Consider the following 17792-nt stretch of genomic DNA (forward strand, 5'->3'; position numbering starts at 1 on the left):
TTCCTGCACTAACTATGACCATTGTTCTCAAATCTTTAAAAAAGTTTAGAAGCTGATAGTTAGAAGCTTCAAACGAACTGCATCAAACTCAAAGAAATGCGTTTGAAAGTATTTCGACCGTTTTGATAATTAGTTTTTGTTTGCTTTAGTTAAGATGAGGTCGACAGCCATCTGCATCATGAACTTCTTCTGGGCAGGGGGCGCGTCCTTGACCTCCCTTGTAGCTCTCATTTTCCTCGGGTCCAGTCGAACGGGCGAGCGAGCCATAGAGATGACTGACAGCTCCGGGTGGCGATGTCTAGTCGCATCCTGTTCAATTCCCCTATTTTTATTCGTACTTCTGGGCTACAAGTACCTACCGGAGTCGCCCAGGTTTTCGATCACTCGTGGTAACCCGATTGAAGCGTCGATAGTGCTCAAGAAGTTTGCAGATGAGAACAAGAGAAATTGTCCGGTTGGGAACTTAGCTGCTGATCAAGTCTCATCACAAGGTTTGATATACTGTTTGCTGTTTTCAAAGCTTATTCAAAGCGTACTCTCTTAAGAGTAAATTGAGTGTGAGACGGAAACTTGTAACGGGCGACAATTCGTAACAAGCGACAATTCATAACAGTGGATTAGGCGGGGAACAGTGATTCGTGCGCAGTATTCCTCTCGTGCCGGATTTAATGGAGCGCACCGGAGCAAGCATATGTTACTTGTCAACGCCTTGTAACGAATTGTCGCTTGTTTCAAATTGTCGTCCTACCTATTTCACGTTGTTCAATAGTCTAATAGGGGGCCTAGGAAATTAGACGAAAAGCAAATTAAACGTGACCAATAAAAACGAAATTAGACGTCGATTCAAAATTATAAAATATTGGAAATTCGACGTAATTGTATTTTTCGTGTCCGAAGTTTGTTTACTGACTACAATTAACTTTCGTTCCAGTTTTCTTAAAAGCAAAGAAACTTTTCACATTCCGCAATTTTCAGATACCGCAATTGTATAAATTATGCATTTCAAAAACGTTCTGTAATATTGAGATTAACGTTTTATAAATCAACTGCGATAATTATTTTGATATGCAATGGGATCATATGCCTTTTTGTAATTATGAAAAATTGTTTAAAGTAATAATTTTTTTTAGGCTTTGCTTTTCGAATAAAATGCTAGTTTTGCAAACAAAGTTTAACGTCTAAGTTCCGTTTCATTGGATCTGTCTAATTTGCTTATCGTCTAATTTCCTAACCCCCGTCTAATAGTAGTAAAACAAATCGATCAAAGAACAATAACTTCTTGCCAAGCGCAGAAGGTATTTAAACATGTTAAAGCGCCTCTGAGAACTTTCTTATAAGTTTAATCTTAGCTAGAAATTGTAACTTAAATATATATATGCCATATTTACCCAGAAAAACAAGTTTAAAAAAATTAATCAAATGAATTATTTGAAATTTATACACACTATAAAAACCTTTATTTGCTGTGCAAGTAAGACAAAATCGAAACGGTAGAAAAAAACTCTAAAAAAATTGATTTCTTCAAAAAATTTGCCTTCATTTTTTCTGACGTGTTTTTTTTGTAGCTTTGAGGTTATTGTAATCAACCAACTGAGTTACCAAGTAGGGCTGAAAAAAATTAAAAACCGTTGAGTCATTTTGGAAGTGACGTCTTAGTACTTTCTTGGACTGAATTGGACTGCAGAATTGGCCAGATGAGTTTTCCCCGGCACTGAGTGATTTTTTAAAGTAATTTTTCTTAATTTGAACCTGGGGCGTTGTTCAGTTCTGATTGCGAATCTGACATCAGAAAATCAAAAAATCAATTAAACTCATCTCTCTGTAAGACTTATCCTAGATCTTGTTTTTACACAACAACTCTCATTTAAAAAACGTATCTGGACGTTTTTTAAAATCACTGAAACAAAAGTGTACAGTTTTGTTTCAGCGCCAGGTAAGGAAAATTAGAGCAATAATTGAAACATTAGTGAAAATTTGAAATACTGGGGAATATGTTCAAATTTATAGCTGTTTCATATTAGATAAGCAAAAGCTTATATTGCATCTAGAAATTTGTTTATATCGCAGAACTGATTGTCTCGGTATAAATTTTCTTGATGCATTATATAACTGTTGCTTATTTTGTACGCAAGTGAGCTGATTTAAAACCAATACAGGTTGATTTTTCAACGATTTAGAAAACTGTTGGACAGACATTTGTTAGACACGTGAACTCTAAAAGGGCACCGGTGAAAACCAAAAACCTACTGCGCCTTTTGTGAAGTCATAGAAATTAATACTTGTCCTTGTTTTTTTACATGAAAGTTTGAATGTCATTGGTGGAAAAAATTTTTTTGTTTGGGTCAGCTTAAATTTTCAAAGCGGATAGAGGACTAGCGGATAAGTCTAGATGGCTAGATGCGTAACTAGATGCGTAACTTTTAGATGCGTAACTTTTAGATTTCAAACATGAAAAACAAAAAAGTCGGAACAATAACTTCAGAAAAATTTATTGATTTATTCAGCTTGAAAAGATTTATTATATAATTATAAATTATAGTATTAAAGAGAGGGGAAAAAAGAGAGTTTTGACTCTGATAAGCCATCAATTTTCAAATAGGTGAATACATAAATTGAAAAGGTATGACTTAGCTCTTATTGTTTCTTTCTTCGACTTTCGAGTTTTGACTTTTCACATTGTCAACATTTGACTTGTCTGATATCAAAAATGGGAAGAACTTAAAATAGAAAAATTTTTATATGCTAATTTTTGTATCAATTTTTCAGTATTTTTGCCCAAGTAAATAATCAAGTTTTCCTCCTTTGTGGATTTTAGTCTTAAAGACCCTGTACTTTTTTATGACCTTAAGCTTCAAGAACAAACTTAATATTGCTTTTAATGAGAACATATTTTTCGGTTTAGAACTTAAGATGAATTACACGATGTCGTGTTTTTGAGATTTTGAGACTGAGATCTGAAAATTGTGGGTGATTTTGGTCTTTTGATCTTTTGAGACTTTATATTTGCTCAACTCAAATATATAATGCAACGTATTGAGATAAAAAGAGAAATAGGAAATAGCCCTTAAATTAGGTATAAACCCATCAGTTGGGTCAGATTTAGTCTCTAGGTGTATCGTTGAATCGTGCATTGCTCTAGATGCCCGTGACGTCACCACGCAAATTTGAAATCTTTTCACGTTTTCTTCACATTTCGGTACACAAAATGATTCTTTCTTTTGCCAAAAAAGGTAGATAATTTAAACTACTTTTTCTTTTGTTTTTCACGTATATCTCGGGGAGAAATGTGGCGTATCTTCAGTCACTTTGACTACAGGTCAAGGCATCATTTTATTCACGCTGATGACAAGGAGTCTCATTATTTTCCAATTAGGGGCGTCTTTTTTCCACTTCCACGCCTTAGAGGCAAAATTTCAGCCTGAATAAAGCTGGAGAGAAAAAGAAAAAAAAAGAGGCAATTTCCTTTTTTTCTAAGCGAGGCGGGGCCAGGTGGTTTTTTCAATTCCATGAAAACTTGGTGTGCACTTTTTTTTTGTGCCACTGAAGTAAAAAGGATTCTATCTCTGATAATGTATAAAATGTAAAAGCTAAGTAAAGACTTGAAATTTCCCCTTGAAATTGAGATTAAAGATCCAATTGAAAGAAATGATGTTTATTTTATAAAAGCCCCCCCCCCCCCCACCCCATAAGAAACTGCAAACATATTAGTGGACTAAACTTGCATCGATTTAATTGATTGAATCATGAGCCAAATTTTGTCGTCCCCTATTTGATTTTTAACTCGAAGCGTAAAAACACTCTCAGATAATTTTAAAAAATTCGTCAAAAACAGTTTGACATTTGTACAAAAACCACCACCTTGCATAAAATGCAGGGGCGGATTTAGGGGGGGGGGGGGGGGCGGACGCCCCCCCTCAGGGATTCGACCCCCTGCCGACCCAAAGGGTCCCCCCTTTGATACTTTTTCAGAAATCCATTTTTGGCCGACCGACCCTAAAATTTTTCTAAAGGCGCCTTTGGCGCCAATATATACTAATTTTGAGGGGGAGCGCGCGCCAAAAAAACGCGATTTTTTTCTCAAAATTTTTCAAAAATTGCCCAAAGTAGGGCCAAAACAGTGCTTTGGGAGAGCTCGAAAAATCAATTTGGTCGACCTAAAAAAAAAAAAGGTCGTCAAAATTTTGGAAAATTTTTTGAAAATCCGCCCCCCCTCGAGAAAATCCTAGATCCGCCCCTGATAAAATGTACAGATTTTTCGTCGAAAGTAAGAAGACTAGAAATTTTTAGTGGGCTGTGTATGAGGCTCTTTGTAACGTATAATTCTTATCAATTAGGAAACTAGTTTCAGAGTAATGCGTGATTAATAAAAAAAAAATAAAAATTCACCCTTTTTGAGGTTAAATTTTGGTTGAGAGTTTTGGAGAAAAATTGTTAGAATAGTTGATTATTGTGAAAAAGCGCACCACATATAAAACTGCATGGGTGTATTTAGTTTGGTAACACATTAGTGGAATAATTTTGACTCGATTTGATTGATTAAATCATAAGTCAAATTCTTTCCTCTCATTTTTGAATTTATTCAAAGCATAAGATTTCTCTCAGATAGTTTTAAAAAATTCTTTAAAAAGAGCTAGTAAAAATTTGAAGTTTGTACATAAGCCACCACCTCGCCCAAAATGTGCTAATTTTTTGCCGAAAGTATGAAGACTATTTTGAAAACTAATTTACATTGGAACGGTTTTTTGGTCGCGTTGACAATTGAGTATACTAGCGATGAACAAGTAATTGTTCGTAAAAAGTGACAAAATATTTGTGCTCGGGTATTCTTTTTCTCCAAACAAATTTTGAAATCTTACCAAAAAATTTTTTAACGGAATTTTTTGATACCAGTCGAAAGTTATTGATGTCTTGAGCTTCAAAGATGTTTCACTAAGGATCTTTTTTTGTAAAGTTATGAGGCCAGTGCAAATTTTTGCCTCGTAATGACAGTTAACGCGTAATTTGTTTCGCGCTATCAACGCCTAAGATTGAATCCGTGTTAGGAATTTTTTTGAAACTGAATAAAGGTATGATATTTCTTTCAATTAAAATTTTGCTACAGACAAAATTTTAAATTTTTTTATCTCGTTTGAAAGTTTTTTTAATTGTTTTAAGCGCACACTAATATAAAGACGTTAAAAGTTGTCGAAATGCGCAGGATTTTGCTTTGATACAAACAGTCTTGTTGGCTCTTATGACTTTAGTCTTAGTTAATTTAGTGCAAAACAAGATTAAAAAGTAATAAAAAGTCTGCTACAGCTGCTGTTTTATGCAAGTAAATAACAGCGCTGATTTAGATTAACCGGACACAACGAACAGATCTTGAGTTTTCAGTTACAATTTTCTCAAATTTAGTTGAGGTTAGACAGCAAGAGAACAAAAAATGATGCTTTTTTTCTCCAAAAAATTTAACCAAAATTTTTCTCCAAAAACGGGTCACTTTAGTTTTTTCTAAACAATGAAGAATTATGCTAAAACCACTTTGTCCGTTGAGGAGGAATATATATCCCAAGAAGCGTCTTACACATTTCAATAAAATTCTAGATGAATTGTTTTTCTAAAAAAATTGACCAAATTGTTTAAAATTTCTTTTTAAGAAACGATTTTGGTTTTTATATAGTAAAATTTTTTCTAATTCAAGTTTTTGGACATTTGACTCCAAACCATACCGGACACCGAGGAGTGTTACCACTCCTCTTCCCGATGAACTTTTCCCTGTTCATTCGCCATTGCTAAGGGATTCTCGGTTGATTTCTTTTCCTCCCCTTACTGATATGCTTAAATTCATAGCGTAAAAACACTCTCAGATAGTTTAAAAAAATTCGTCAAAAACAGTTTGACATTTGTACAAAACGCACCACCTTGCACAAAATGTACAGATTTTTTGTCAAAAGTAAGAAGACTAGAGATTTTTAGTGGGCTGTGTATGAGGCTCTTTGTGACGTATAATTCTTATCAATTAGAAAACTAGTTTCAGAGTAATGCGTGATTAATTTTAAAAAATCAAAATTAACCCTTTTTGAGGTTAAATTTTGGTTGAGAGTTTTGAAGAAAAATTGTTAGAATTGTTGATTATTGTGAAAAAGCGCACCACATATAAAACTGCATGGGTGTATTTAGTTTGGTAACACATCAGTGGAATAGTTTTGACTCGATTTGATTGATTAAATCATAAGTCAAATTCTTTCCTCTCATTTTTGAATTTAATTCAGAGCATAAGATTTCTCTCAGATAGTTTTAAAAAATTCTTTAAAAAGAGCTAGTAAAAATTTGAAGTTTGTACATAAGCCACCACCTCGCCCAAAATGTGCTAATTTTTTGCCGAAAGTATGAAGACTTTTTTGAAAACTAATTTACATTGGAACGGTTTTTTGGTCGCGTTGACAATTGAGTATACTAGCGATGAACAAGTAATTGTTCGTAAAAAGTGACAAAATATTTGTGCTCGGGTATTCTTTTTCTCCAAACAATTTTTAAAATCTTACCAAAAAATTTTTTAACGGATTTTTTTTGATATCAGTCGAAAGTTATTGATGTCTTGAGCTTCAAAGATGTTTCACTAAGGATCTTTTTTTGTAAAGTTAAGAGGCCAGTGCAAGTTTTTGCCTCGTTATGACAATTAACGCGTAATTTGTTGCGCGCTATCAACGCCTAAGATTGAATCCGTCTTAGGAATTATTTTGAAACTGAGTAAAGGTATGATATTTCTTTCAATTAAATTTTGCTACAGACAAATTTTGAAATTTTTTTTATCTCGTTTGAAAGTTTTTTTAATTGTTTTAAGCGCACACTAATATAAAGACGTTAAAAGTTGTCGAAATGCGCAGGATTTTGCTTTGATACAAACAGTCTTGTTGGCTCTTATGACTTTAGTCTTAGTTAATTTAGTGCAAAACAAGATTAAAAAGTAATAAAAAGTCTGCTACAGCTGCTGTTTTATGCAAGTAAATAACAGCGCTGATTTAGATTAACCGGACACAAGGAACAAAATTTGAATTTTCATTTACATTTTTCTCAAATTTAGTTGAGGTTAGACAGCAAGAGAACAAAAAATGATGCTTTTTTTCTCCAAAAAATTTAACCAAAATTTTACTTCAAAAATGGGTCACTTTAGTTTTTTTTTCTAAATAATGAAGAATTATGCTAAAACCACTTTGTTCGTTGAGGAGGAATATATATCCCAAGAAGCGTCTTACACATTTCAATAAAATTCTAGTTGAATCGTTTTTTTAAAAAAAAATTGACCAAATTGTTTAAAATTTGTTTTTAAGAAACGATTTTGGTTTTTATATAGTAAATTTTTTTCTAATACAAGTTTTTGGGCATTTGACTCTTCTAGATTTTTGGTTGGCTGTATAAAAAGGCATTTGTGATCTATATTTATCATCAATTAAAAAAGTAGTTTCAGCTTAATGCCTGATTAATTAAAAAAGCAAAAATGACACTTTTTGAGGTTAAATTTCTGGTTGAGAGTTTTGGAGAAAAATTTGCACCATATTAATTCTGCTCAAATTTTAAGCAACTTTTAGCACCCTGTAATAGCCTTCTTGTGATATAGTTTTCTCATCTATAATCATAGTCGTTTCAGCGTAATTCTTGAATAATTAAAAAAAGCCAAAATGACCCATTTTTGGAGTAAGAATTTGGTTGAGAGTTTTGGAGAAAGAACTACACCATATTAATTTTGGTGAAGTTCTAAGCAATTTTCGTTCTGTTCACTTTTTGTCTAATCTTAATTCAATTGGAGAAAAACGCGTTTGCTGCCATGCAGTTTTCTCTCTTGAGCTTCGGAAAATTTTCGCGATATCTTGATTTGGAATGACATGCGTTTAGAATTGTTGCTATCTTTTGCCATGCAGACAAATTAAATTACGAAATCTTTTAAAACATTTTTTTTGACATTGCTTCGATACCATAGACCTTGACAGGTTGAACCAACCCGTTTATAATCTTTCGTTAGTCAGATCATGATATAACTGTTTTTCATATAAATAATTTTAGCTTTCGAAGATTTTTGTAATTGGGGTTTTATTGAAGCCAGTAATTTGGAATAGTTTTTTTAAAGATCTGTCGAAAACCCAAAATGGCCAAATTTTCTCTGCTGCACTTTGGAAGGTTAAAAAAAAATTTTGGCACAAGATTCTGCTCAAATTTAGTTTACACTAACGGCGCAGAAGGCACCTTCAGAAAAGTTTTAGGTTTGGTCGGCCAGAAAGGGCTGTCGTAAAATAGTACCAAGAGGACCTTTGGAACATTTTAGTACCTAAACTTAGGGCGGTAAAGGCAAAACTATTGAACAATGAAAAGTATTCAATCTTTCAATATTGACGGGATGGTTTCCCTTTATCACTAATTGGGTCAAAAAAAATTGAAATGAAGAAAATTTCAAAAAAGGAGTGAAGTTTTGGTTCTTTCTTTGAGGCGTTGTCTATTTCATTTTCTTGTCTGGCTTAATGATAAGCACTACTGTTGTAAAACCCTCCTGTCAATTTTAAAAGACTCGCTGTTTTTTGTACCGTATAAAAAATCAATAAAAAAGGATAACCTTCTTAATTTCCCCAGGTAAATAATAGTATGATATAAAAAAATTGCCACTTTTCAGGCCTATGTGAACAATTTTTACAGATTGAATGACTGTTACAGAAAAAGTTTTTTCTAAGCATTGAAGCGTATGAGAATGGGAGTTGTGTTTTCATACTTTTCTAATATGATATGGAAAGGAAAACCTTGGAGCTCTCCGCTCAAATTTGGCATGATTTATCTCTAAAAAACGCAAGCGGCAAATAATCATTGGTGGTTTTCATCAAAATTTTGATACCGAGTTGTGTCTTTAAATATATAAAGATCAAGATTTTATTACAAAAACGAAAAAAATCGGATCTCTTAACTATATGCCACCTTTTGCAAAAGGGTGGATTCGTGATTAGGCAACGGGTTCTCATATTATTCTCATAGAATTCACAGTGTTAAGAATTCTCATATGCTTAAACGTTGATTTGTTTCTTTATAGGGGGATATTCCTTACTAGGTACCCGAGGGCGATATAGTTAGAGAGATCCAAAAAATCAATTGAATTGTTATTTTTTTGACGAAGTCAATTTTCTTAAAGGTAATAAAATGGGGTGATTAAGTGAACACAATTGTTGAACAAGTTTTTTTCAGGTAGTCTCAGAAGTCTGATCAACTCTTACACGTGGAGGAAGACGACCCTGAGTATCTGCACGATAGTTTTTGTGGTCAGATTCTGCTACTATGGCACTATCCTGCAAACGACAGAGATATTCCAGGAGCAGGATGTGGGCTCCTTCTGCGATCTACAGGGTGCACTAGGCGTATACAGGTAGAAAAACGAGTTCTTCTCTTTTTAGCCAACCCTCAGCTAAGGAGCAACAAAAAGCTATCGCCCCCCACCAAAAATAGTAATTTTTTTTTGTAATTTGAGTGCTTATTATTTACTGAGGCCTATTATTTACCCAAAACACGAAGATTGTTAAGCTTCATTTTTCTTGAAACAAACAAATTTGAAAATTTAATATGTTTTTTTTTGCTGTTGCAATCTTTTTATTTACATTACCGTCAGCTTAGTGTGTTATTACGAACCTTTTGTTCTTATCTAACTCGCAAATGAAATGACCCGGGTTTAGCTCACATTGAAAATTAGCGATAACGGTTTTTTTCCTTTTCCCCCATCTCACACGGTCTGGTCTAACGAGTAGTTTTACAAGGTTGATTATGAAAACCAAATATGCTTGTCATGGCCTAATTAGTCTGCATGTCAGTTTTTATGATAATCGGACAATGTGAACGATAATTTTTATTATAAGAATTTGCAGGTGGGGGAAAAGGAAAAAGAGCCGCGATAACAAAGTGAAAAAAAAATAGCAATCGCTATTGATGAATTATCGATGTTCGTTGCCACAATAGAAAATTTTATCGATAGATTGTCGCCAATACGGCAGAATTTCAGCAATGAAACATCGATAAAAACCTATCAAAATGAGCAGAAATACTTAACTACCTAGGTTTGATCCCACAACCATCAGCATTGCAGACATCTTTTCTACCTTTGCGCCAGCACTCTTTAGATAGGCTCAAGTTAAAGTGCTTATAACCCCGCACTCTCATTTGAAAGCTACAAGAATGAGTTAAAATTTCTTAAGTTTTACCCGTAATTTCTTTGTTTCTGAACTGGAATATTGTATATATAATCTAATTTTCTGGTCAGAAATTCTTTGTGAAATGTTTAAATACAGCAAGGATTTTCTTAAAAATTTTTATTTCTCAACTTATTTCTGATCAAAAGTTAGCTAAATCTAGGCTAATTCTAGCAAGAAAAAGTCTCCGGCTGGTGCTCAAATTCTCGGCCTGCTATTTTATAGGCAAATGTGCAACCCGCTAGTCCACATGACCTGATAATGTAGGACACTTTTAAAAATCTAATTCAAAGCAACACTTGTTATAAGAAGTGTTACTTCGCGTTGTTTTTGTGTATACTCGAAGCATGCATTTTTCGTTGCACTTGAGCAGTGAACTAATTTCTGGTTATTTTTTTTCCAGAAACTGTTTACTTCAAAAGTAGAAATTAAATAAATTGTTTCTGTAGAAAAAAAAACAAAAAACTTGGCTAGGTAATTTATATCACTTTTCTATCTATGAAAACAGCTTTCGCTGGGTACGGGTTCCGCTTACTTTTTACGAAGTCATTACTGAAATAGCTCTGAAATATCGCAGGTTTATCTATGCAATAACTCGGGAATTTAGGAATTATACATGAATCAAAGCTGGAAAGCGCGGGATACTAAAGAAAAAGCGATAATTAAGGGTAGGACTTCAACCCGGGTGTTTATTAAAAGTGTTCACTTATTTGCAAATTTCACTGTACCCTTCAAAAAAGGATAGCATCTGTTATCTGCTTTATATGTGGCCAATGTTTAATCTTCTATCTTCAATTCACTAAAAAGCTTCCATGGATGTGCTGGTAGTGTGTGTTTGTTCAGCTTGAGGTCGCAGGTTCGAATCTTAGACCATGCCAAGTTTGCGCTAATTCGAGGCTTATTTTTGCTTCTTCTTGTTGTACTTTGTAAGGTTGTTTTTTGTCGTGATCTCGCAAGTGTTTGCGTAGCAGAGCTTTACCTCTGACTAAATTTTGCTGGCCTTGCGATTCCTAAAAATTATTAAAATGGTGTGATTAAGTGAAGAGATTTGTTGAACTTCTTTTTGCATGCCAATTTCCGCATGAACAGTTTTTAGATTACTGAGGCAAAATCTATTCGAGAGCTAAGGTAGAAAAGTAAAAGTGATAAGTTGATACCTTTTGAAATATGTATTTAAAACAGGGTGGATCTAGGATTTTCTCGAAAGGTGCAAACTTTCATTTTTTTGAAATTTTTTTGCTCATTCTTAGATCGACCAAGTGGAGTTTTCGAGCTCGCTCTTTCCAAACACGATTAGGACCCTATTTTGACCATATTTTTCCTCGCAGGCAAATATTGGAAATAACAGGCAAAAAATACTTTTTAGGCGTTTTTTGGAAGATTTTGACCAAAAAATTGCCTTTTTTTGGTCCGCGCTTCCCCCTCATAGTTAGCACATAACGGCGCTCCAAAACGGTTGTTCTCAATAATATAAAAAGGACCTTCTAGGCAACGAAAGGTCAAATTAATTTTCATTGAGTTATGAGTTCGTACAATTAGGCCTAAAAACAACATTTGAAGTTTCAAAAATTTTGTCCACTTTTTTTAGGTTTACCAAATTGATTTTCCAAGTGCTCACAGAACACTAGAAAGACCGATTTTGACAAATTAAAAAAAAAAACAGGACAAATGCCATAAAATTAAGTTTTTTTGTCGCGCTCTCCCTTTCAAAGTTGGTATATATTGGTGCCGACAACGCCTTTGGAAAAAATTTGAGGACTCTCGGCCGAAAATAGATGTCATAAAGTAATAGCAAAAGTGCTTCTTTGCTTGGTGAAGGGTCGAACCCCTGAGGAAGAGGGGGAGGAAAGAGGGAGGTCTGCGTGAACTCAAAGCATCTAACAAGACTTTAATCCCAATAATGGTCTTCTTTGATGAAATTCAGCTTCAGTTTAGAAGTTAAGATCAATGTTTTGTCTAATCGGGTTCTTTGATTTTCTTACCTTTTTTTTTCATTTCAGATTTCAGTTCTTAATCACAGAGACTGTTCATCCCTTGCTAACTTGATGAATTAAATAATCCAACGCAATTGAAACATTGGAAGTTCTACAATTCCAATGCGAAGGAAAACCAAAGTTATACACCTACGCGAAATGCAGTCTAAAGAATTTGCAGTCGTTTTTTAACCATTTCAGGCACTAAGAAAAAGCTCGCAAAATTACCGAAAGTTTTTTGAAAATCCGACTCCTCAGGTCTAACTAAGAAAAGGTCCACAAAATTTTCGAAAGTTTTTTGAAAATCCGACCCCTCAGGTCTAACTACAAAAAGGTCCACAAAATGATCGAAAGTTTTTTGAAAATCCGACCCCTCAGATCTAACAAAGAAAAGGTCCACAAAATTATCGAAAGTTTTTTGAAAATCCGACCCCTCAGGACTAACTAAGAAAAGGTCCACAAAATTATCGAACGTTTTTTGAAAATCCGACCCCTCAGGTCTAACTAAAAAAAGGTCCACAATATTATTGAAATTTTTTGAAAATCCGACCCCTCAGGTCTAACTACGAAAAGATCCACAAAATTATCGGAAGGTTATTGAAAATCCGACCCCTCAGTTCTATCTCAGAAAAAGTCCACCAAGATATCGAAAGTTTTTTAAAAATCCGACCCCTCAAGTCTAACTAAGAAAAGGTCCACAAAATTATCGAAAAGTTTTTGAAAATCCGACCCCTCAGGTCTAACTAAGAAAAGGTCCACAAAATTATCGAACGTTTTTTGAAAATCCGACCCCTCAGGTCTAACTAAGAAAAGGTCCACAATATTATTGAAATTTTTTGAAAATCCGACCCCTCAGGTCTAACTACGAAAAGGTCCACAAAATTATCGGAAGGTTATTGAAAATCCGACCCCTCAGTTCTATCTCAGAAAAAGTCCACCAAGATATCGAAAGTTTTTTGAAAATCCGACCCCTCAAGTCTAATTAAGAAAAGGTCCACAAAATTATCGAAAAGTTTTTGAAAATCCGACCCCTCAGGTCTAACTAAGAAAAGGTCAACAAAATTATCGAAAGCTTTTTGAAAATCCGACCCTTCAGGTCCAACTAGAAAAGGTCCACAAAATTATCAAAAGTTGTTTGAAATTCCGACCCCTCAGGTCCAACTAAGAAAAGGTCCACAAAATTATCGAAAGTTTTTTGAGGAACTACAAAAAGGTCCACAAAATTATCGAAAAATTTTTGAAAATCCGACCCCTCAGGTCCAACTAGAAAAGGTCCACAAAATTATCAAATGTTTTTTGAAATTCCGACCCCTCAGGTCCAACTAAGAAAAGGTCCACAAAATTATCGAAAGTTTTTGGAGGATCCGACCTGTTCTAACTCATAAAAGGTTCACAAAATAATCGAAAGTTTTTTGAAAATCCGACGCCTCAGGTCTAACTAAGAAAAGGTCAGCAAAAATATCGAAAGTTTTTGTGAAAATTCGACCCCTCAGGTCTAACTAAGGAAAGGTTCACAAAATAATCAAAAATTTTTTGAAAATCCGACTCCTCGGGTCTAACTAAGAAAAGGTCCACAAAATTATCGAACGTTTTTTGAAAATCCGACCCCTCAGGTCTAACTAAGAAAAGGTCCACAATATTATTGAAATTTTTTGAAAATCCGACCCCTCAGGTCTAACTACGAAAAGGTCCACAAAATCTAGAATTTTCTCGAGGGGAGGGGTCGGAATTTCAAAAAATGTTTTGATAATTTTGTAGACTTTTTCTTAGTTAGACCAAACTGATTTTCCGAGCCCTCCCAAATCACTAAGAAAAGTCCAAAAAATGCGTTTTTAGGAGTTTTTGGAAAAGCAGGCAAATTCACGGGAGATGTTAAAAAAATACAGGCCAAAAAAGGCGGTCGCCCCTCAAAAAAAGTATTGACAAAAACAGCCAAAAAAAGAAGTCTTAAAATAGTACCAAAGGGAGAACCTTTTGGTAGTCAGGGGCCGAACTCCTGAATGGGGGGCGTCCGACCCCGCTATACTCCTAAATGCACCACGTTCGGTAAGTATATTATAAGAAGAAGCCCTAAATATTGTTGCTAATAGGTGCAAATCGATGTGCAAGCGACTGCACTCTCACGACTACGTAGACTTACTCTTGACAACTCTGGCCGAGTTCCCCGGTCTAGTGGTGACCTACTTCATAGTGGACAAGTACGGCAGGAGACTCAGTCTAGCAGCTGTATTGGGGGGCATGTCAATCGGCTACAGCATTCTCTTCATCTGCCCCGGAAGGACAGTCACCGACGCCGCTTTCTTCATAGCGCGCGCACTCGCCATCTCATCATTTAACACTATCGTCTTGTACGGGGCCGAAATTTATCCGACCAATATGCGGGCCACAGGTACGTGTAAAAGATATGTAACACGAACCAATTCTATTTGGCCGAATATTCGATTTTCTTCTTTTCCGAAAAGACACTCTATATTCGTGTAATATGACATCGAAACCGCCACGATAACCGAAATTGGTATCGATACAAAATGCCTCTAGAATTTCAGGTTTTACGAATTGGCAAATGTTTTTTTTTACTTTAATGTCACTTTTTTCGAATTGCGAGGTGACATGCAACACAGACTATTCAGCCTGATATTCGGCTGATCAATCGGGATATGTGACAAGGATTTAGGAGTTGATCCCCTCGGACTTTCGCCAAAAAAGTGGAAAAACAATGTTACCAATCCTCCCTCCTCACTTCACTTTTCCCTTTACGAGATAATAAAAGAGATCCGTTAAAAGCAGTCTCTCGTGGAGTTATTATGATAATAATAAAAATCATAATAATCATAATCATAAACATAATAATCGTAATAATGATAATAAAAGTCATAAAAATAATGATAATAATTATAATGATAATCATAATAATCATAATAATAATCATAATCATAATAATCATAATCATAATAATCACAATCATAATCATAATCATAATAATCATAATCATAATCACAATAATCATAATCATAATCATAATATTCATAATAATAATTATAAAAATTATAATAACAATCATAATAATCTTTATCATAATAATCATAATAATCATAATAATCATCATAATAATAATCAAATTAGTAATAATAATAATCATAATAATCATTATCATAATAATAATCATAATAATCATAATAATACTAATCATAATAATAATCATAATAATCATGATAATCATAATAATCAAGATAATAATGATAATCATAATGATAATGATAATAATAATCATAATCAAAATCATAATCATAAAAAAAACATTAATCATAATAATTATGATAATAATCATAATAATCATAATAATAATGATAATAATTATAATGATAATCATAATAATCATAATAATAATCATAATCATAATACTCATAATCATAATAATCACAATCATAATCAAAATCATAATAATCATAATCATAATCACAATAATCATAATCATAATCATAATAATCATAATAATAATCATAAAAAGCATAATAACAATCATAATAATCTTTATCATAATAATCATAATAATCATAATAATCATCATAATCATAATAATCAAATTAGTAATCATAATAATCATAATAATCATAATCATAATAAAAATCATAATAATCATAATTATCAAAATCATGATAATAATGATCATAATAATACTAATAAAAATAATCATAAACATAATCATAATCATAATGATCATAATAATACTAATCATAATAATAATCATAATAATCATGATAATAATAATAATCAAGATAATAATCATAATCATAATGATAATGATAATAATAATCATAATCAAAATCATAATCATAAAAATAACATTAATCATAATAATTATGATAATAATCATAATAATCATAATAATAATCATAATCATAATAATGATAATCATAATCATAATAAGAATAATCATAATAATAACCATAATGATTATAATAATAATCATAATAATCATAATAATAATCATAATAATAATCATAATCATTATAATCATAATAATCATAATAATCATCATTATCATAATAGTCATAATGATAATAATAACCATAATAACCATAATCATAATAATAATCATAATAATCATAAAAATAATCATTATAATCAGAATCATAATAATAATCATCATAATAATACTAACAATAATAATCATAATCATAATCATAATCATAATGATCATAATAATACTAATCATAATCATAATAATCATAATAATTATGATAATAGTCATAATACTAGTCATAATAATAATCATAATAATCATCCTAATCATGATAATAATCATAATCATAATCATAATCAATATAAATAAAATAACATTAATCATAATAATCATGATAATAATCATACTAATCATAATAATGACAATCATAATAATCCTAATAATAATGATAATCATAATAATCATGATAATCATAATAAACATAATAATCATGATAAAAATCATAATAAAAATCATAATAATAATAATCATAACTATAATAGTAATAATCAATACTAACTATAATAATACTAATCAAAATAATCATAATCATAATAATCATGATAATAATCATAATAATACTAATAACTATAATAATACTAATCAAAATAATCATAATCATAATAATCATGATAATAATCATAATAATAATCATAATAATAATCATAATTATAATGATAATAATCATACTAATCATAATAATGATAATCATAATACTAATCATAACAATAATCATAATAATGATGATCATAATAATACTAATCATAATAATGATAATCATAATATTTATGATAATAATCATACTAATAATAATCATAATAATCATAATAATAATGATATTAATCATAATAATCATAATCATAATCATAATAATAATCATAATTTTAATCATATTAATAATGATAATAATGATACTAATAATCATAATAATCATAGTAATCATGATAATAATCATAATAAAAATCATAATAATCATAATCAAAATAATAATCATAATATTAATCATAATAATAATGATAATAATCATAATAATAATAATAATAATAAAAATAATAATAATCAAAAAATAATCATAATATTAATCATAATAATAATGATAATCATAATACTAATCATAATAATCATAATCATAATAATAATAATGATAAAAATAATACTAATAATAATAATTGTGAATTTTTATTAGAATGATTAATATGATTGATTAGAAGCTGAGTGTCGTTTTTAGGTCTCGGCTTCTGTAGTTTTGTGGGCGGAAGTGGCATGCTGTTGGTGCCAGTAGTGACAGAGATTATATCGAAGACCTCCTCTCGTCTCGCAACCACCATCTTCGTCGGTCTCGCCTCTCTCGGCGCTTTTACCGCACTCTCCCTCCCCATAGAGACCTCGGGACTCAAATTAGGACAACTCAATTTGTAGCTGCCACAAGACAGAGAAAAGAAAAATTTATCTTTCAAAATCTCCGTAACCCGAAAAGCATAATGGTTTACCATACAAACATTATGTATCAAATCTAGTTTTTTTGGGCCGAGATTTTGAAGCAGATACAAAAAAAAAAACATTTTTATTGAGTTGAACTGAATTTAAAAATACTGAAAAAGGATGAAAATGCAGATAATTTAA

At 32.0% G+C, this 17792-nt stretch overlaps 1 protein-coding gene across 6 annotated transcripts in view; it reads left to right on the forward strand.

The window, feature by feature from the left end:
* LOC134842425 (synaptic vesicle 2-related protein-like) overlaps window positions 1-17792 on the forward strand; it is a 34037-nt gene extending 16245 nt beyond the window's left edge. For all 6 annotated transcript variants that reach the window (XM_063858754.1, XM_063858756.1, XM_063858758.1 and 3 more), the window contains 4 exons: window positions 150-491; window positions 9202-9379; window positions 14257-14555; window positions 17398-17792. In XM_063858754.1, coding sequence (XP_063714824.1) covers window positions 150-491; window positions 9202-9379; window positions 14257-14555; window positions 17398-17588 — 1010 coding nt within the window. In that variant the 3' untranslated portion in view covers window positions 17589-17792. The remainder of the gene's footprint in view (window positions 1-149; window positions 492-9201; window positions 9380-14256; window positions 14556-17397) is intronic.

This window comes from Symsagittifera roscoffensis, chromosome 3 (genome assembly GCF_963678635.1).
Source record: "Symsagittifera roscoffensis chromosome 3, txSymRosc1.1, whole genome shotgun sequence".
Taxonomy (NCBI): domain Eukaryota; kingdom Metazoa; phylum Xenacoelomorpha; order Acoela; family Convolutidae; genus Symsagittifera; species Symsagittifera roscoffensis.